The sequence below is a fragment of the Acinonyx jubatus genome, chromosome A1, assembly GCF_027475565.1.
Source record: "Acinonyx jubatus isolate Ajub_Pintada_27869175 chromosome A1, VMU_Ajub_asm_v1.0, whole genome shotgun sequence".
Classification (NCBI taxonomy): domain Eukaryota; kingdom Metazoa; phylum Chordata; class Mammalia; order Carnivora; family Felidae; genus Acinonyx; species Acinonyx jubatus.
Window position 1 is genome coordinate 35181725 of NC_069380.1, and position 21196 is coordinate 35202920.

Sequence of the window (21196 nt, forward strand, 5' to 3'; positions counted from 1 at the left end):
GAAGTAGCTCCCCTTGAAGTCAAGGTCTTAGCAACAAGTGTATTCAGAAAGAACGAGGGGGAGTTTCAGCTCAGGGGAGTTTCAGCTCAGGGTTCAGTTTAATAAAGGAATATAAATTCCTTCAGTTTGTGGCTTCTCAATTCTCCATTAGCGCACTTTCAATCCTTTTAGATTAGATGTAAGTTAAAATGCAAATACTCTCATGAAAGGCTAACACTTTGCTGTTACCATCCATTTAAGGAACTCAAAGGAGGCTCAGATGTAAAGAGACGCTATAAGGATAACAAAAGGCTAGTTTCTTAGGAATACTGAGGCTGATCGAAATCAAGCTCTGCCTTCCTCATGTGGTTGCTGGGACACGCCCAAAGAACCATCACCCTAAATGAGGTCTTTCTACTCGAACGGGGCATCGGGCCTCCATAGGCATGCCCGCCATTCCCATGTGCCGCTACTGTCTTCGTGCTTAGCGGTGTCCTTGAAGTGTGTCTGTTCTTATATAAGTGTACTCTCCTTTGGCTCATCACACAGAAGCTGTTAAGCTTCTCTGGAGAGTGTGAGAAAAGCTATTACAACATATCAAAACCTCCCTTTTTAGGTGGATTCATGAGGAAGTGCTTAAGAGGCAACTCTCACTGACTGCCAGGATCAAGGAACTAATCATTGAAAAAGTGGGTGTTAAACTGGTGAACTGGATGAATATATAATGTGTCCTATAACATCCTAGGACCCCAGAAATTATTAAGGGATGAAGCTGGACCCTTCCGAAAGAGGTCCTTTCATCCCCCAAAGACTTTCGGGACTCATTTCATAAAGTGAGACGTTTAATCTAATGGATGCAGTAAATGTTCTGCAGAAAACATATGGAGTGACTTCCAGGACATTTTAACTGACTTTCTTATAAAGATTTAAAAAAAAAAAATCAGATTTGTTTTCTTCAGGTCAGTAATCCTTTGTTTTGGGGAGAGGCTATGGAAGGAGGAGAGAGTAACGGATACAAGCTATAATTCAGGAGGGTGATACAAGGAAGGTCAGGCAGGACAGAATGATGTGTGAGATCACGTCAGAAATATCACCAGATTCCTTCGGGAGTTATAAAGGTGCCTTAATTCTTGTCCTTGCCAAACATCCTATAATAGTACGACAAGATTTTTATTTATTATCCCAGTCAAATTGGACTCTTATGCTCTGGGTAGGCCACAGATGCGGGCTGTCAGTCGTGGCTTACAATCATCAGAATGGCTCTCGTTAGGTCATTAATGAAGGGAAAGGAATCGAGATGAGAGCCTCCAAAGAAAATGCCTTCCCTCCCCACCCTCCACTAGTCCCCCTGTGGAAAGGCACCTGTTTGCTTTTAACTAGTTGGTTTTGCAATATAAGGGCCAAGCATTTGTGCTTGATTCGAGGGAAGGGAAGGAATCTCTCATTTTCAAATCAAGCTTCCCTCAGAGGTTGAGTACTTGTAGTTATGAAGTCTAAACTTTTGTTGCCTAACTTTTGTGAGTGTATTTTAATAGGGAATGCTTTACACATATTGAGTCTTGAAATTATTACCGAGGTTACAAACAGACATTTCCAGATCATTGATGTATATTCATAACAGCATTTGCCCTTATACATGTTAAGTGTTTTAAATTAAAAATATATATTATTAAATATTTATATTTAATCTACTGGGGGCTTTTTGATGCAAAGATATGCCTGTTCCACCAGAACCCAGCCATGTCTGAAAACAGACATTCTGGGGAGAGATTAACTACAATCTCCCTCTTTGAGGATTGGTCCTGCCCTTGAGAAGTAAGTAATTCACCAGAACACTTGTTTCAATCTGTTGATTTTATTTTTATTTATGAATTTATTTATTTTTATAAGCTCTATGCCCAACATAGGGCTTTGAACTCACAACCCTGAGATCAAGAGTCACATGCTCTATAGACTGAGACAACCAGGTGCCCTCAATCTGTTTAATTAATTTTTTATAGTTTCATGTTTGACCACCAATCATATCTAGTCAGATTATATGTAAAATATTAAGGCAAGCTTGATAGCAATTAGAGATCCATGTTTAAAAATAAACTTTTAGTAACCCATAATTAGAAAGCAAGGAGGAAAGAGCAATTTTTAAAAATCAGTTTCTAATCGAAATATAACAAGGAATAAAAACGCCAAGAGAAAAATGGATATCCACCAACTTTAGATATAATTAAAAAATATATATTAATAACAATGTAGATTTATGAGAACATGGAGAATGTTAGTGATATTAATTGTAAGGAGGAAGTATCTGGAAATGTTAAAACATCGTTTTGTCTAATGGTTGGGATTTCAAAGTGGATAGTGAAGGAGAACAAAATCTATCATTGTAAGGTTTGCTGAAAGAATCCAAGATTCCTTTGAAGTTCTTGTATCTTGAAGATGCCTACAGGGAGGGTGCTCAGGCCGGTCAACAATGATGGTAATGGGGGAGACTATGCATGTGTTGGAACAGGAGATATTTAAGAAATCTGTACTTTCCTGTCAATTTGGTTGTAAAACTGAAATTGCTTTTAAAAAAATAAAGCCTTTAAAGATAATAAAAATAAATAAATAAAGGGAGGGTACTGTTGAAGTGTCAAATGTAATTAGGTGAATAGAAGACAAAGAGGCATCTACAGTCAAATCCTAATTAGAGGACCCAGCTAAATTTCATTCTACCTCACACCCCATCCGGCATACTAGTTACAACATTCTTATACCCATTTTATTTTTTAAATTTTAATAGACATATAATTGGCATACAATATTATATTAGTTTTAGGTGTACAACACACTTATTATACATTTACGTAATTATCAAGTGCGTATCGTAAGTGTAGTTACTGTCACTATACAGAATCATTATAATATTATGGACAATATTCCCTATGCTGTACTTTTCATGCTTGTGACTTCTTTATTTGGTAACTAGAAGTTTGTACCTCTGTATTGCCTCTGGCAATCATCAGTTTGTTCTCTGTATCTACAGGACCGATTCAGCTTTTTGTTTGTTCTTTGATTTGTTTTGTTTTTAAGATTCCACATAAAAGTGAAATCATATGGTATTTTTCTAACTTATTTATTTAGCATAATACTTTCTAGATCTCTCCATGTTCTTCTATTGGTGAGATCGCATTCCTTTTTATGGCTGCATAATATTCCACATATTCTTTGTCTAATCATCTATGAATGGACACTTCCATATCTTTGCTATTGTAAGTCATGCTGCAATAAGTGTAGGGACGAATAAATCTTTTTGAATTAATGTTTTTATTTTATTCAGGCAAATACCCAGGAGAGGAATTACTGGATTGTATAGTATTTCTATTTTTAATTTCTTGAGGAATGTCCAGTGTTTTCCACATTGGCTGCACCAATTTACATTCCCACTAACAGTGCACAAGGGTTCCCTTTTCTCTACATATTCACCAACACTTGTTATTTCTCATCTTTTTGATACTAGCCATCTTAACACAAGTGAGGCGATACCTCATTTTGGTTTTGATTTGCATTTCCCTGATGATGAGTGATGTCGAGCATCTTTTCATGTGTCTGTTGGCCATCTGTAAATATTCTTAAAAAAATATCTATTCAGATCTTCTGCCTATTTTTGAAGTTGGTTTGTCCTTTTGGTGTTGAGTTATAGGAGTTCTTCATAGATTTTGGATACTAACTCCTTATCAGATATAACATTTGCAAATATATTCTTCAATTCAGAAGGTCACCATTTTGTTTTATTGTTTTATTTCCTTCACTGTGCAGCTTTTTAGTTTGATATAGTCTATATTGCATATTTTTGCTTTTGTTATCCTTGCTTTCCCTTTTGCTAAGGCTGATATTCAAGAAATTACTGCCTATTTTCTTTTAAGAGTTTTATGGTTTGGGTCTCACATTTAGGTCTCTAATCCATTTGAGTTTATTTTTATATAAGGTGTAAGAAAGTGGTCCGGTTTTAATATTTTGCATGTAGCTGTTCTGTTTTCCCAGCAGCACTGTTTATTGAAAAAATTGTCTTTCCTTATGTATATTTGTGCCTCCTTTGTCATAGATTAATTGACCCCATAAGTGTGGATTTATTTATGGATTCTCTATTCTGTTCTAGTTCTGCATCAGGCTCTGTGCTGACAGCTCTGAGCCTGGAGCCTACTTTGGATTCTGTGTCTCCCTCTCTCTCTGCCCCTCCTCCACTCGCACTCTCTGTCTTTCTCTCAGAAAAAAAAAAAAAAAAAAAAAAAAAAAAGATTGCTTTGGCTATTTGGGGTCTTTTTTGGTTCCACACAAATTTTAGGAGTATCTGTTCTGGTTTTGTGAAAAATACTGTTCATATTTTGATAGGGATTGGATTGAATCTGTAAGTTGCTGTGGGTACTATGGACATTTTAACAATATTCTTCCATTTTATTTATTTTTTTAATTTTCTTTTAAATATTTATTTATTTTTGGGAGACAGAGAGACAGAGTACAAACAGAGAGAGAGAGAGACAGAATCTGAAGCAGGCTCCAGGCTCCGAGCTGTCAGCACAGAGCCCTATGTGGGGCTCAAACCCATGAAGTGCAGATCATGACCTGGGTTGAAGTTGAACACTTAACTGACTGAGCCACCCAGGCACCCCATAATTCTTCCATTTTATAAGCATGATGTATCTTTCCATTTGTATTGTCTTCAATTTCTTTTATCAATGTATTATAGTTTTTAAAGTATAAGTCTGTTCTCTTTGGTCAAATTTATTCTTAGGTATTTTATTTGTTTTGTGCAATTGTAAATGAGATTTTAAAAAATTTCTCTCCTGTTATTAGTGTATAGAAATGCAAAATATTTCTGTATGTTGATTTTGTATCCTACAACTCTACTGAATTCATTTATTAGTTCTAATAGTTTTTTTTTTTTTTATAGTCTTTAGGGTTTCTATGTATAGTATCATGTCATTTGCAAAAAGTAAGAGTTTAATTTTTTTCTTACCACTTTGGACACTTGTATTTCTCTTTGATTGCTGGGCTAGGACTTCCAGTACTATGCTGAATGAGAGTGGTGAGAGTGGACCGCCTTGTCGTAACCCTGATTTTAGGGAAAATTTTTCAGCTCTTCCCCATTGAATATGATGTTAGCTGTGGGTTTGTATATATATGGCCTTTATTGTGTTACCACTAAAACTACTTTGTTGAGTTTTTATTATGAGTGGACGTTGTAGTTTGTTAACTGCTTTTTCCTGCATCTATTGAGATGATTATATGGTTATCTTTCTTGTTGTTAATGTGATGTATCCCACTGATTTGCAAATATTGAACCATTCTAGCATCCCTGGAATAAATCCCACTTGGTTGTGGTGAATGTTAATGTATTGTTGAATTTGGTTTGCAAAAATTTTGTTGAGGATTTATGCATCTATGTTCATCAGAGATATTGGCCTATAGTGCTCTTTTTATGCAATGTCTTTGTCTGGTTTGGAGATCAGGGTGTTGATGGCCTCATAGAATGAATTTGGAATCACTTCTTCCTCTTCTCATAGTTCAAGAAGAGTAGGGCATCAATCATCTTTAAATGTTTGGTAGGATTCACCTGGGAAGTCATCTGGTCCTGAACTTTTTTTTGTCAGGAGTTTTTTGATTACTGATTCAATCTCATTACTAATAATTATTTGTTCAGACTTTCTATTTCTTCTTCAATTTTAGAAATTATTTCCAGGAATTTGTCCATTTATTCTGGGTTGTCCAATTTGTTGGCTTGTAATTTTTCATAGTAGTCTCATGATTCTTTGAGTTCTGTGATGTTGGTTGTACTTTGGTTTTGTTTATTTGAGTTGATTGTACTGCTCTTTCATTTCTGATTTTGAGTCCTTTCTTTTTTTTTTTTTTTCTTGATGCATTTGGCTAAAGGTTTGATCAATTTTGTTTATTTTTCAAAGAACCAGCTCTTAGTTTTATTGATCTTTTCTATTGTTTTTTAGTCTCTATTTCATTTATTTCTATGCTGATCTGTATTATTGCCTTTCTTCTACTAACTTTGGGCTTCATTTGTTCTTTTCCTAGTTTGTTTAGGTGTAAGGTTAGGTTGCTTGAAATTTTTCATGCTTTGGGAGGTACGCCTGTGTACGTATAAACTTCCCTCTTAGCGCTGCTTTTTCTCCATCTCAAAGATTTTGGTCCACTGTATTTCCATTTTCATTTTTCTCTATGTATTTTTTTTATTTCCTCTTGATTTCTTGGTTGATCTATTGGTTGTTTAGTAGCATTTTGTTTAGTCTTCATGTGTTTGTTTTTTTCCAGTTTTATTTCTTCTAATGAATTTGTAGTTACATACATCATGGTCAGAAAAGATACTTGATATGATTTTAATCTTCTTAAATTTATTAGACTGTTTTTGTGGCCTAACATGTGATCTATCCTGGACAGTGTTCCATGTGCACCTGAAAAGAATGTGTATTCTCTGGATTTTGAATGAAATATTTTGTATATATCATCTGTGAAGTCCATCTTGTCTAATATGTCCTTTAAAGACATTTTCCTTATTGATATTTTTGCCTGGATGATCTGTCCATTGATGTAAGGGAGGGGTATGTGTGTCAAAGATTCCTACTATTGTATTACTGGCAAGATCTCCCTTTTTATCTGTTAATATTTGCTTTACATATTTAGGTGCTCCTATTTTGGGTGTATGGATATTTACAATTGTTACATTCTTTTGTTGGGTTGATCCCTTTTATTATTATGTAATACCCTTGTCTCTTGCTACAGTTTTTTGTTTTAAAGCCTCTTCTGTCTGATAAAATATTGCTACCCCAGCTCTCCCTACCCCCCCCCCCCCACTTCCATTTGCATGGAATCTTTTTCATCTCTCACTTTTAGTCTGTATATGCCCATAGATCTGAAGTGAGTCTCTTATAAACAGCTCTAGATGGGTCTTATTTTTTATCCATTTAGTCATCCATTTAGTCTTTTGATTGGAACATGCCATCTATTACATTTAAAATAATTGATATATATTGTCATTTTGTTACTTATTTTCTGGTTGTTTTTGTAGTTTTCCTCTGTTCCTTTCTTCTTGTTGTCTTTTCCTGCGGTTTGATTACTTTCTGTAGTGTTATGCTTAAATTCATTCTCTTTATTTTTTGTGTATCTATTTTAAGTTTTTGGTTTGTGGTTACTATAGAGTTCATACATAAAATCTTGTGGTGCCTGGCTGGCTCAGCTGGTAGAGCATGGGACTCTTGATCTTGGGGTTGTGAGTTCAAGCCCCACATTGAGCTTAGAGCTTACTTTAAAAAAATTAAAAAAAAAAGGTCATATATAAAATCTTATGTATATAGCAGTCTATATTAAGTAAATGGTCACTTAAATTTGAACACATTATAAAGGCACTACATTTTTACTTCCCCCATGTATAGATTTTATGTGTATAATGTATTTTACATCTTTTTATTTTATGTATCCTTAATTGTAGATGTATTTGACCTTTAATTATTATAGATACAATTGATTTTACTACCTTGTCTTTTAACCTTCATGCTAGCTTTATAGGTGATTGATCTATCTTTGCTATGTTTGCTTTTATCAGTGAATTGTTTCCCTTTCACAATTTTCTTCTAGTAATGTTCTTTTCTTTTCTACTTAAAGAAGTACCTTTAACATTTTTTGTAAAGCCAGTTTATTATTGATGACCTCCTTTAACTTTTGTTTGCCTGGGAAACTCTCTCTTATTCAATACTGAATGAAAACCTTGCCAGGTAGAATATCCTTGGTTGTTTTTTTCTTTCTGGTACTTTGAACATATCATGCCACTCCCTCTTGCCTGCAAAGTTTCAGTTAAACCAATTGATAGCTTTGTGGATTTTTCCCTTGTATGAAATTATTTCCTTTTCTCTTGTTGTTTTTAAGGTTATCTTTAATTTTTGATAACTTAATTATTATGTCGTGGTGTAGACTTCTTTGAGTTCATCTTGTTTTGGAGCTCTCTGTGCTTCCTGAAGCACAGGAAGCTTCCTGAAGCACATGCTTCCTGAAGCATGTTTGTTTCCTTTCCTAGGTTAGGGAAGTTTGCAGCTATTTTTTCAAATAAGTTTTCTGCCCCTATTCCTCTTCTCCTTGTGGGATACCTATAATGCTAATCTTAGAACACTTGATAGTGTATAAGTAGTCTCTTAACATGTTTTTTCATCCTTTTCACTGTTCAGTTTAGATGATGTCTACCACACCACTGACCCGTCCTTCGGTATCCTCTGATTTGCTGTGGGTTGCCTTGTATTTTTCATTTCAGCTACTAATTTTTTGCCTCTGATTCCTTTCTTACTTCCTATCTTTTTGAAGTTTTCCCTTAATTCATCCCTCTTCTCTCAAGTCTGGTGAGTATCTCTGTGATCATTACTTTGAATTCTTTATTAGGTAGATGGCTTATCTTTGTTTAGTTCTTTCTCGGAGGTTTTGTCTTATTCCTTTGTTTGGAACATATTTCTGTGTCTCATTTGTCTGGCTCTCTGTGTTTGTTTGTCTGTATTATGTATATCAGTTGTATCTCCTGGTCTTGCAAGGAGTGGTCTTGTGTACCAAAGTGTCTGTGGACCCAGTAGATAATCCCTCTGGTCATCAGAACCAGGCTCTTCAGGGGTGTCTCTTGTGTGGGCTGTGTGTGCCTTCCTTTCATGACTGGGCCATGACTACTGTAGGTGCCCTGGTGAGTGGGGCTCACCCCCAGCCCAGCTGACTGCAATGACCAGCTGTAACTACTGCAGGCACCCTGTTGGGCAGGGGTAGCCCTCAGTGTGGACAACTGAGAGGCCTGGATGCAGCTGTTGGTGTGCTGGTTGGTGGGGCTGGCTCCTTACTTTCCTGGGGCAGGAGCTGCTTTGGAGGGGTGCTGCTTCTGGCTTGGGCTGCTTATCAGTGTGGTGGGTGGTAGTTGCTTTTGGGGAACACCATTCCTAAGCAAGGTTGCTAGCTGGGTACGGTAAGGCAGAAACTGTTTTGGAGAAGGGCCTGCCGGGGCGGTTGATTGTGGTAAGGTTTGGTCCACAGGGGAATGTGGAGACTGGAGAGTATTAGGGTTGCTCTTTCCACTGCTAGGCTGAAGGAGGATAGGAAGAAAAAAAAAAAAAAAAAGAGACACCCATCTGTCTAACACATGACCGAAAATTAGCCAATAAATTTCTTTGAGGAATAACCCAGGAACTTTTCAAATTGCTGCCCCTGTGCTGGGTTTTAGAGTGCATGACAGAGTGCCCTGACTCTTTAAGAGCAGATTTTCAGTTTCCTACAGCCCTCAGGCTGTCCCAGAGTTAAGCCTTGCTGATTTTCAAAGCCAGAAATTAGGAGGGCTCCTCTTCCTAGTTCAGACCCTCATGGGGGTGGTAGGGGTGGATGAAGTGGGAGGTATGTGTCCCTGATGTGGGATTTGATCCCTCTGCTCCTCAGGAAGGCCCTCCTGCCTGTGGGTCCCTGTGCTGGCGGGGGGGAGGGGGGGTTGGTTCACAACTGTGTCTCTGCCTCACCTGCCCTTCTCAGTGTCGCTCTTTATGTCTTTGGCTGTGGAATAGCTATTCCACTAGGCTCAGGTTGTTCTCAGAGTGAGTCGCACCATATGTAGTTGTAGCCTTGATGCTTCTGTAGGAGGAGGTGAGTTCAGTACCCTCCTACTCTGCCATCTTTCCAAATCCCAAGACACAGTCTCCTTGTACCCATTCTCAAAGTCAAAGGTCTGTTTAGGAATAATGAACTTTTATGGGGAGATTTGGATTCAATTTTGAAATACCGTCCAGACTTTGTGGTTCTCTGGCAACTTCATGTGTTTTGCTAAAGAGTAGCTCTTAGAGCAAAATGACTTAACAGTTTGGCCCCAGGACATATTTTAAGAACACTCAGGCCTGGCAAGGACATAGAAGAGCTACTTTTAACAACTGACTAGACAAAATTGAATATGGTTACACTGCCAGCTTACGATTCCTGGATTGCAAAAATTTTAACAATTAATATGAAGAAGAAGAACACAAATGCCACTTTTTGAGGTTCAATCAAATAGCAGTTTATTTATTAGGGCCTATTACTTTCCAAAAGTTACATAGTCTGTGCAAAAAGTTGGCACAAAAGTAACCTCGAAATGTGCTCCTGGCCCACCTGTGCTTAACCATAAAGGAGGGTTTTGTTTTTAACTAGGAAACTCAGATCCACATTGGATTGTATTTTAAAATAAGAACGGATCAACCCAGGCAATAATCATTTGTGGCTAAACTAACATTTTAAAGTCATTACTGAGTCCTCTTTTTGACTAAATAGTGTGGTAATAACTAGAGTTTTGGAGAAACTTGGTATAAATAATTGCATTTTCTAGATTTACCAGAAAATGTATGACATAAATTATTGAACCATCTACTTCCTCATATAAACTTTGATACATTTTGTTTAAATATCTAAATGTTAACAAAGGACATACATGCATATAGAGTGGTCCCTCCATGCCTTCATTTCTGGTTTAACTTTCCGTGGTTTCCGTTACCTGTGCTCAGGCATAGTCTGGAAGCAGATAATCCTCAGTCTGACATACTGTCAGAAGGTTATAGTAGCTTAAAACTACACCTGCAATGTTCACCTCACCTCCTTTCATCACGGAGACATTTTATCGTCTCCCGTCATCACAAAAAGGAGGAGTATAGTACATGAAGTTATTCTGATAGAAGCTACATTCATTCCTATAGCCTTTTATTATAGTGTATGGTTACAATTATTCTATTTTAGTATTAGTATTGCTGTTCATCTCTTACTGTGCCTAATTAGACATTAAACTTTGTATAGGAAAAAGCATAGTCTATTTAGGGTTTGGTACTACTTGCAATTTCAGGCATCCCCTGGGGAGGATGTCTTTGAATGAATCCCCTGAGGATAAGGCAGTGGTGGGGGGAGGGGGGCTGCTGTATGATTGGACCGCCTCCCTTATTTATAAATCACTTCAAATATCAAATATATGGGAAAACTTGTTAGCAGCAGGTCTTTGCTTTTGGACAACTCGTTGTATTTGAGTGCTTACTTGTCTGTGTGTTTTTGCCAAATTCTTTACGCTGACCTGAGAGGGGGTGGGAACCCAGTTGGGGTTTGTCACTAGCCTGGACGAACATCCTTGTCAAGGGTGCTGAGCTGTGTTTTGGCTTCACATTTACCTGCAAATTCAAAAGAATAAACTGTTTGCTCAGAAACATGAACTTGTACCTCGATGTCTAGTTTTCATCTAAAGTTGGCTAAAGGAATAATACGGATTTAAAAACCCTAATCATACCCCCCTGCCCATTGTTGAAGGAGCATTTATCACTGAAATCTCTGCAGCAGAAAATGAGCTGTTTCTTGGTTGGCTCTTACCTCTGTGTACTCTTTAGGTGTGGAGAGGTAAACACAAAACATAGTCCCCTATCCAGGCCTGATCAGAACACACTCCCGCCAGGGAGGCGGAGGGAGTGGGGCCCCTGACCTGTAGGAGGCCGGCCCCTGCTGGTCCTCCCACTAGCTGGCTGTCCTTCCACTCCTGCAGACAGGTGCTGGGGGGCTGACTGCGTCTGTTTACGACTTGCCTGCATTTCTCGGCCCTTGGGGGTCTATGTCATCTTCACTTCCCTTTACTTGCCAGGCTGCTTCTCCCTTGTGGCTGCTCCCTGACCCAAGTTTCCAGAGTGCTTACAAGCCGCCTGGTATGTCTAAACTATCTGGCTGAATTTCAGTTTTGCTTCTGAAAAGCCCAAGTGTTTGCAAAATCATGTTAAGAACTGATCGTCAGAATTCTTTTCTTTCACTTCTTTTCTTGCTGTTGGGGTCCTGTCTGCTAAAATGTGTCAATGTCCTTCACCTTTCTTCATTGTTAAGATTTGTTTTCAGGAAAATATGCATTTTGCCCTCTGGGTGCAATTTCTATTTCAGCCATACATAGGAGAACAATTTATTCCTGCATAGGCTGTGGATAACACTCTGTTCCCCAATGTCTATAAACAGGGCCTGGTTCATAGTTCTAATTAATTAACTTTATTAACTTGGAGCTGAAAGGAGGTGGCAACTTAAACAAGGAAATAAAAAGCAGTGGACCTCGCCAGACTGGTTCCACATAACTGCTTTTTAACTGAAGGTAAAAGAGCAGTCATTTATTTACTGCACATAATAAAGCAAAATAGATGCTTAGATAGACTGCATAGCACAGGCTGTTTGCACAGAATATGCTAACTACAAAAACGCCCGATTTTTTCAGTTAGTGCGAGTAGCAAGTTTATTTTCTTTTGTATAGGATTAAGAGTTAATTCAGTGCCCCAAATGAGGGAAAATTGCAACATATGCATGGGAAACTTCCCTTGAAACACTTTAGATCTTTGTTAAACTTACTGATTGTCAGATCAAAGAGACTGTAATTTCAAGTTTGTTCACCGAAAAAAAAAAAACAAAAAACTTCGTTACTTGGGAAGTTTCAAGATGCTACTTCCTGAGAGTCATAATAACCAAGGGGAAAAATGCTCTCACAGTTAAGAGTTTCGGCAGCACTCTAACACCGTATACATCTACTTTATACAAAAGCATGTGCATTTCACGAAGAGTGCATACATTGCTAGTACATCATTTTTGGAAATGTGCTCAACGGCCTTATAGTCTCCCGCAGGCTCTAATTAACACGAATTCAACAATGATAATAATGAGCTTACATTCATTTCCTTACAGCTCTGTTACATTCAATTTCATGTTTCTGATGTTACGTTGATAGCATGTAGATCCCAACTAAGGAGAAACTTGGGCCTATGTTAAATGACATGCATGGGAAATTATATATATATATATATATATATATATATATATATATATATATATATAAAACACATATATGTGTATGTATATAATATATAAATATATATAATATACATACACGCACACACCATATATACACGCATACACACACACCAAGAGTTGACATTATAATTTGATATTCATTAATGCTAAAAACAGTAAGGTAAAAATTACAGTGACTTAATAAAATGTATTCTCTTCAGGACACATTGCTGAACACATGGCTACCTACCTGTTCTCTACAGCATTATGTATAATTTAGCCACCAAATATAGAACACATGAATACCAGGAGACAAGAAAAGCATTAAAACCCATTACAATCTTGAATAAGCCAAATCCTCAAGTACATAGAAAAAGCATTGCAATCATGTAGTTAGCTTTATTTTTCTAGTATATCTCATAATTTAAACTATATAAAGTCACTTATATAAAAAGCATTTTTTCGAGTGTTATAGCTTAGAGCATGGCTTTATATTTGGCTTAATCATTTTTTACCAGTTTAATTTATAAAGCTCGTAATCTTGCCAGCAGGGCTTCAACTTCGGGAACAGATTCGTTTTTAGAAACAGAGCCAAGAAGTTCCATTTCCTTTTTTCTGTTGCTTTCTACATTACAGGCTTCCTTCTTCTCAACTGCCTTGATCCTCTCTGTAGACGTATGAGTGTCTACATTATAATTAAGCTCCTTGGCGACTGGAGTCCTCGTTGAGTTGCAATTGATATTGTAGTGTGAACGTGACCCTTCTGTCAACTGCACTTTCTGATTTTCTACAGTAAGGAAGAAAGAAACATTAAACTTATCACTGTGATAAGCAAGGACTGTGCACATTAACTTAAAATAATTATTCTCAGACAAGTCCTCTTAGATAGACTAAATTAAAATATTCAGCAGAGACAGGTAGATTGAAAATAAATACACATAGTTTAAGAAGAAACTAAAATGTAAATAGACAACCACTTCATTAGCACAAATGCCGATTTCCTTCTGGTCTCTGCTCAAATGCTATCTAAATAGAGAGGACTCTTCTGACCATACAACTGAAATAGCGCTGCCCCTTTCCATCACGCATCCTTCCTCATTTTTTCCTTCACTGAACTCCTAACCACCAAACACATCATATATCTGTTTACTCGTCCATTCTGTCTCTTTACTAGAATATAAGCTCCAAGACAGCAGGGAGGTGGTTCGAAATACCGCTTTAATGTCAGTGCCTAAAATGGCTCTGGAGCAAAGTGATGCTCAATAAATATGCGCTGGGTAAAGAAATTATCTCCAACTCTATGACCCAAGATATACCTTAGTTGGAATAATAATGAGAATTATTATTTTTTTAAAAACCAAAAAGGAAAGTTTATAATAGGACTGTAAAAAGTCAACGACTTCCCTCAAAAGAAATATTGCATTTGGGAGGCAAATTGTTAAAACTTCCTAGCAAATCTACATCATAATCTGTCAAATACACACACATATATTTATACAGACATGTATACATACACACATACATATTCTTTTATTGGTAAGTGACTGAGCCTGACGTAGAAGGCTATAAGGAGAGAGCTGCAGTAGCTAATGACTAAAAGGCTCTGGCTGATTGACTTTTGCAAGGAACACGAGATTTTCTTTTAATTAACTGACTCTCCTATTGTACAACCTTATGAGTTAGCTCTCACAGACCTCAACACTTCTGAAAAACAGACACCCTCAATATTCATGTAACCTTGAACGGGGCTTGAAAATGGCTTCAACAAACTTGACATGACATTTAAAGTTTTTTGGTTATTCGCTGAGAGATGTTCCATTATCCCAATAGTAATGACTTTGGAGCACAAGCAGTCACTCATGACAGTGTGTTTTATGTGAGTGCTGAAAATTCCAACTGAAAACAGCTTGTACATTAAAAGGTGGCTGCTGAAGATATTTACTGCACTGTCATTTCCTGACCAGGGGCTTCCAGTGATGGATGAGTATTTTACACACTTTCTTGGACAATCTCAACAAATTTTAGAAGTATGATCACCTTTTAGCTGTTGGAAGAAAATAAATACAGCTTTCCTATCACCTTCTCTATCAGCTGGGCAATCGTTACTCAAAAATAAAAATCTAACAGAGCACTGATTTTCCTAGAGCTATTTATGCTTTGTAATTTATAAATTATATAGTTCTTTAGTTATATAATTAAATATATAATGTACATATTGTGTTTGTAGTCAAGAGGACAGGGGACATACTATTCCTGCAGTTCCCACGATCACACAAATTTATTTATTTTTATAGTATCCACCCTCCTGTCCCAGAATGTCTGAAAACTGCATTTGTAGCTAAGTGTAAATCTTTGGTCAGCTTACGCTCCTTTCTCCAGATGTTCCTATCTTTTCTTGTCATTTGGTTTCTTGTAAACGACTCCATCATGATGATATCTCCAATGAAGTAGCTGGTATCCTGCTGCTGGGCAACTCTAGCTCCATTTTTGATGGCAAACAAGAGATTAAGGTGGCTAAAATATGGGTGTGTAATAAACACAAAATATCCCATACCTTCTCTGGCTACAATGTATCAAGCCCAATTCTATATGTGGCAAAATGAAAAAGGGGCATAGGGTTTTAAGAGAAATCTGGATTGAAATCCAAGCTTCTGCTTGGCTTTAACAATGGAACTTTTTGTGTCTCAGGTTCTATGAATCAACCTTAAAGAGTAGTTGTAAATGTTAATGGAAATAACGTGGGTGATACCAATTTCAAGATACTCGTGTTTCCCTTCTATAAAAGCTTCTTAAGGGATGCACCTACCCCCCAAGGCTGACCTGTCTGAGTTTCCAGTGACCGTACCAGTGAGGCTTGAAATACCATTTTATTACCAGCTTGCGTTTACATAGCACCTTTATTTATAAAGCATTTGTTGTGCTTTAAACATAACCACCCTGGTTTTATAGATTGAGAGGTAAAAGCAAAAGGAAGTTAAGTCATTTGCTTAGACTGAGTTACGGAGTAAATCAGTGGCAGAAGCCAAATGCTGTCTCTAGAGATACTAAGGCTGTCTTAAACAAATTTGAAAAGCTTTTTGCCAAGGAAAAGTGCTAAGTAATTCAAAGCTAAGTTTCATAATAATCATATCCTGTACTTATACTTCAAAATGCTTTCTGTCACATTTAATTCTCTCAACAACTTTGTACAGCAGATAGTAGACCCATGTAAACTACCTCAGAGCAGTATGTCCAAGGTCACACATGTACTCCTTTGCTTTCTGGGTCTTGCTGAAATTCATGACCATGAATTTCAAGTATGACCTTAATACTACTGCAGTTCCCGAGTCCATTTACTCTTCCATTCTCCTAGACAAATATTTTACACCTTCTCCTTTCTTATCAACTATCCAACATGTTCTCCTTCACTGCCATTTAACTCATTCATAGAAGCAATCAGAAGAGAACTCCCATAAGCTTCTGCCTACCCCTACGATCTACCTACTTCACGCACATACACTCCTTCTCTCCTTAGGATCTTCTCTGCCCCCCTCTGAGGACAAATCTTCACAGTGAACACCACATATTACTGTCACTTGTCTATTCACTGACATTCCCCCCTGCAGCTTGTCCTCTCTCTACCATATTGGAAACGTTACCTTCTTCATGTGATCATTCCCCTCAGCATACAAGTATGTTGTATTAAACCCAATCTTTAGAGAAAAAATATATATATTTGACTCCACAGTCTCCATTTACTACCTCAATTGTTGACTGCCTTTATAGCAAAATATCTCAACAGAATTGCCCATTCTTACTGTCTCACTTCCTCTCTTCCTATTTTTCTCTTGAACCCACTCCAATCATGCTTTTGACCCTTTCCTCTTCTGAAACAGCTCTTGTCAAGGTCACTAATAAACTGCGTGTTGCTAACAGCAAGGACTGTATATCCACTTGGATATTTTGGTCCTCTTTGACTCCATCTATGCCAGATCCAAGGATGAAATGCCTAGCAGAGCCTGGGCTTCTCTTTAACTGTTTGCTCTTTGAACTTCTTTGGAGGCTTAGGTGGATAACACTGGGTGGGTCAATGCAGGCAAGAGCATTTCCACCCCTTTAAGAAAACCCCAAATATTATTTTGTTCCTTCAGCACACCCATAGGTAAGAGAAAAACCAAGCTGGCATTTAACTCCTCTGTGGTTTCAGGAGGAGAATCTTTTATGAGAAGCAACAGACAAGATGATACAAAACAAAAAGTGACCATTCCTGAAACCACCAAAGAAATAAAAAAGAAAGTGCACAAGGGCTTCTTTAAGAATGAGTTTATAGCTCGTAGATAACAACTCTTCACCCCAGCCCTCACATTTATATCCTAGTACCTCAAGAGCCTTCATGTGGGACCAGAGTTTCTTCCTTTTTGCTTTGTCCCCAGTCATGGGAGGCCCAAACTGTGGAACTGAGGGAGTCTCATCTGAAATCACAAAGCTGATAAAGTTGAGACGGAGAAGTCTCCCATCACACTGCACCTAGAGAAAATGTTAACAGGTAGAGGAAGCCACCGAGTTGGACGTTCACTTTTGTTATAATGTTGGTTCAAAGCCAGGTGTCTTTTGACATTACTATTATTTTAAAGTCTACTATTGGTGGCTTCATGTGGGCTGAACCACAGATACAAATTCCACACAAAAACATGCATTTCATTTCTACATGGTTCGCTTTGAACATCAGGGGCATGCCACAACCCTTTTTTGGAGAGAGCTCTATATAGGTGATCAGAGACATAAAATAAATTGTAATTTGAAGCTGGTGGGCTCATATCCTTTTCCTATGAAATTAGACTGTTCCAAATACAAGATGATGCACTTGGACTCTTTCAACGAAAGACAGGGCTGGGGTATCAAGAAAAAAAAGAAGTCTTTTCTCTATCCCATCAACTCAAGTCCTTACGAGTACACATTTTTAAACAGAAACTAAAAATATGAAAGCAAAGCAGAATGATTGCTTAACTCCCCAGAGAGAGGGAGCTTGTGCTATTATTTTATGAATCAAATCCAGGGCTTACAAGATGTTACAATTGATGTTTGTGAAGGGAAGTATGATATATCTAGGACTATGGCCAACATCCAGGGCCATTGGTGATTATAGTACAGATGGCAGGGACCAGCTGCTATTCTTAGTAGTAGGTCAGTAAGGGAGTCTAATCCACACACCTTGTTTTTATGTTTCTGTGGAAATAAACAGTGTGAGAATACATGCTATTTTCCTTTAAGACAAAACTCACTTATTTCGATATGATTCTCACCGTAAGAATTGATTCTGGAGTTCGACCATGGATTTTTTTTTTTTTCCCCTGAAACTGAATGAAAAGTTAAATACAGAGAACCCACTGGACTTAAACAGGAGAATAAAAGCCCTAAACTACATTTAGGGGTGGATCTCACATGACCTTTGGTGGACTACAGATTCGGAAGACAAAGAAAGCTAAACAAGCCCAAAACAAAAACACCCACCATTCCTGAGCTAATTTTTCCATTGTTTCTCCAGTAACACAAAAGACATGGGAAACTAGGAAAGTTGCTGACAAGAGACTGAACATAAATATATGCAACGTGGCCTTCAAAGGAGGAAATGTTTCAGCCAACAGTTGTTATGCTGCTTATGCTGAGGCGAGGCTGAGTCCTGGCTGATGGCCCTTGGGGAAAACCCTCTCAGCTGCAGGAAATATCAGTTATGGTTTAGAAAGAGGTATTATTTCCTTTAAGTCGGTATTGATCCCCCATCACATTGTGGTTCTAATGGGCACTGGCTTCTTAGAAGTGCCAACTCTCAGATGAAATATAAAATTGAGCTCCTGCCTTTTGTGGTCACTGGTGAGCCTGTGGCAGCTTTGACAGGAGGAAGAATACAAAACTCTGGTGTCCTAAATTGACTGCATCTGTTTAGTCTTCCTGAAGTTTGGTTTCTCTTCACAGTTCTTTACCTTTTGCTCCTAACTATTACTTTGACCTACTAAGTAGCTGTTTGTTTCACCCCAGAAATGGCTTTACTTTGGTGAGAGAAAAAAATAACCCATAAATATAATTTTTAAATCACTACTGGGTGTACATGATAGTAAAGTGTGTGACAAATATATGTTTTTAATCTATGCAATAACTGAAGTTAGTGCTGGCCGCCAGCAGCCCATATCCCTGTGGTGTTTCTTACCGTTGATTTACTGATGCTATAAATAATTGTCTTCCCTTAGTTTCATTTTGCTGTTCATTTTACCTTTTGTATTGAAAACGTGTAAAAGTGACAAAAAGAGCAAAAGGGCATTTTGTATACAGTCCAAATCTTTTGGGAGTGCCAAGACACTCTTACTGAAACCGATTATGTAGAAACAAAAACAACAAAACAGTTACTCCCCCAATTCACAAAACAAAGACAATGATAAATAAAGGATATCTCTGGATTGAGAAAATAATTGACACCTGTTAACAAAACATGCCCAAACTGGAGTCACTTGTGCTGAGCCACACACATCAGCAAACCAAGACTTATACCTAACCTGATTGCAGTTTAAGCTTCACCTATGAATGTAACTAAAGGTTACCAATCAATCTGGAATTTTCTGGTTAGCACTAGTGAGATAATCTGCCCAATCAACCCTTTCTGTCCCCTTTCAAAGGAAGGAGGCCTCGCCTGAAACAAAACACCCTTTCCTTTGTCACCCTCTTTCAGCCTGTAAAAGTCTTCCATAGCTTCCACAGTCTTCTTATAACTCATCGAAGCTCCTTTCTACGTTCTAGATGGGATGCTGCCTGATTAACTGTTGACTAAAGCCAGTTTGATCTTCAAATTTACTCCGTCGAATTTTGCTTTCTAATATATTTGGTGTCAGCAGTGGGTTCTGAAGTGAACTTCTGGGGGCTTTGGAAACAACCAGAAACACAGGAGCAGTACCCATGAACATTTCTGAGTCCTTTCTTGCCATTTCTGAGGGCTGTAAGTTCCTCTTGGTTCTGACTTCAGCTCTGGTGCTGAGCTTCTGATCTAACTGGCTTTCCTGTCAGTTCAACATTGGGAGCCGCTGGTAGTTCAGGCCACAATTCTTGTTGAATTGCTGGATACCCCCAGCCCTTGTTTCTGTTCCCAAATCCACATGGGAACTGTTTGTGGCAGTCTGCAATTCCCCAGTTATGTGGAGTCCCAGTCCCCATTTGTTGAGGTCTGCTGGTTCAGTACTTCCCCCAGCCCAAGATTCCATGGTGGGAATTAGTAGTGGGCCACACAGGGTCTTTTCTTGTCCAGGCTGCAGCAACATCTTTTGATTACTGCTGGTGTGTTAAGGTGCACAGGTTTGTTGGTCTTGTTTTGTGTAGAGAAAAGCTATTGCTAAAGGAATCTGGGAAGCAGCTACAAAACTGGGGGACAAAAGTCTAGTATTTAAAAGCTGTTAAAGCTCTTGCCACCTAACCCAAGACTCATGTTAGGATAAGTTAGTCATGGGACAGGTTAGATTGACCCTAGGTCACCTGCCAACCTCAATATCTACGCAATGAGGTATATGGCAAACACCACACAACCCCCAACCCAGAGGCACATCCCTTTTAAGTATTAGTTTGACTCCAAGAGACCCAAAGGCCTAGCTTAAAAAAAAAAAAAAATTAAATGAGATCTTTAAATTCCAAAAAAGTTGAGTGTGTCACCTTACAGCACACCTGCTTATTTCATGTCTAAGACTATGGTTACGGAATGTATAAATATCTACGAAAGTGGCAAAATCTTACTAAAGGCAACCTAGAATTAAAATAGCCATTATGGGGAGCATCTCAATTAGACAAGATCGTTCACTTAAAAAGTACACTTGAAAGGGTTCCTGAATTAAACAGAATGGGGTACCTACTTTAATTGGTGTGCAAAAACTCCTAAAAGGCTTCAAGATTCTAAACTATTTCATTAAAAAATTTGTTGTTAAAGGCTCATGAAAAATTAAAGACATAAGAAGTACCTAAAACAAATGACGATAAAGCTGACATGACTCCTATCACTCTCCTCTACCTTTCCTTACCTGAGTACTCGTGTTCTAACTCTGTCTGAACTGCCTTTCCACTCTGAAGAGACTATTAAACAGTTACCTTTACAATAAACCACCCAAGGTCCTGGGTGATCCTTCTCGGGTATCCTTAACTCCTTGGTCAACAATGAAATAAGGGTCATAATTATAGAATTTCCTAAGGGGAGGATCCCCAAAAGTGTTCTGAAGAATTTAGTCATTATTAGGGCCTACAACCCCAGTCTGCCAGATCCTTATCAGCTTGTACAAATGATGGTGGGACCTGGCAAAGTCCAAGAATGGATGTGGGAAGCAAAATGGCAAAACACTGATGACAGTTTTGGAGATGTTTGATTTTCAGCATGGTCCCCTCATGAACCCATAGAAACTCACAA

General features: G+C 38.0%; 1 protein-coding gene across 4 annotated transcripts in view; it reads right to left on the reverse strand.

Moving 5' to 3' along the window:
* Positions 1-10009: 10009 nt before the first annotated feature.
* The window catches only part of DIAPH3 (diaphanous related formin 3), a 503888-nt gene continuing 492701 nt past the window's right edge, over positions 10010-21196 (reverse strand). For 3 of the 4 annotated variants that reach the window (XM_053216218.1, XM_053216209.1, XM_053216221.1), the window contains 2 exons: positions 13302-13573; positions 10010-12371 (listed from right to left, as the gene is read on the reverse strand). In XM_053216218.1, the coding sequence (XP_053072193.1) occupies positions 13311-13573 (263 nt within the window). In that variant the 3' untranslated portion in view covers positions 10010-12371; positions 13302-13310. The remainder of the gene's footprint in view (positions 12372-13301; positions 13574-21196) is intronic. The other variant, XM_053216210.1, reaches the window with a different exon arrangement.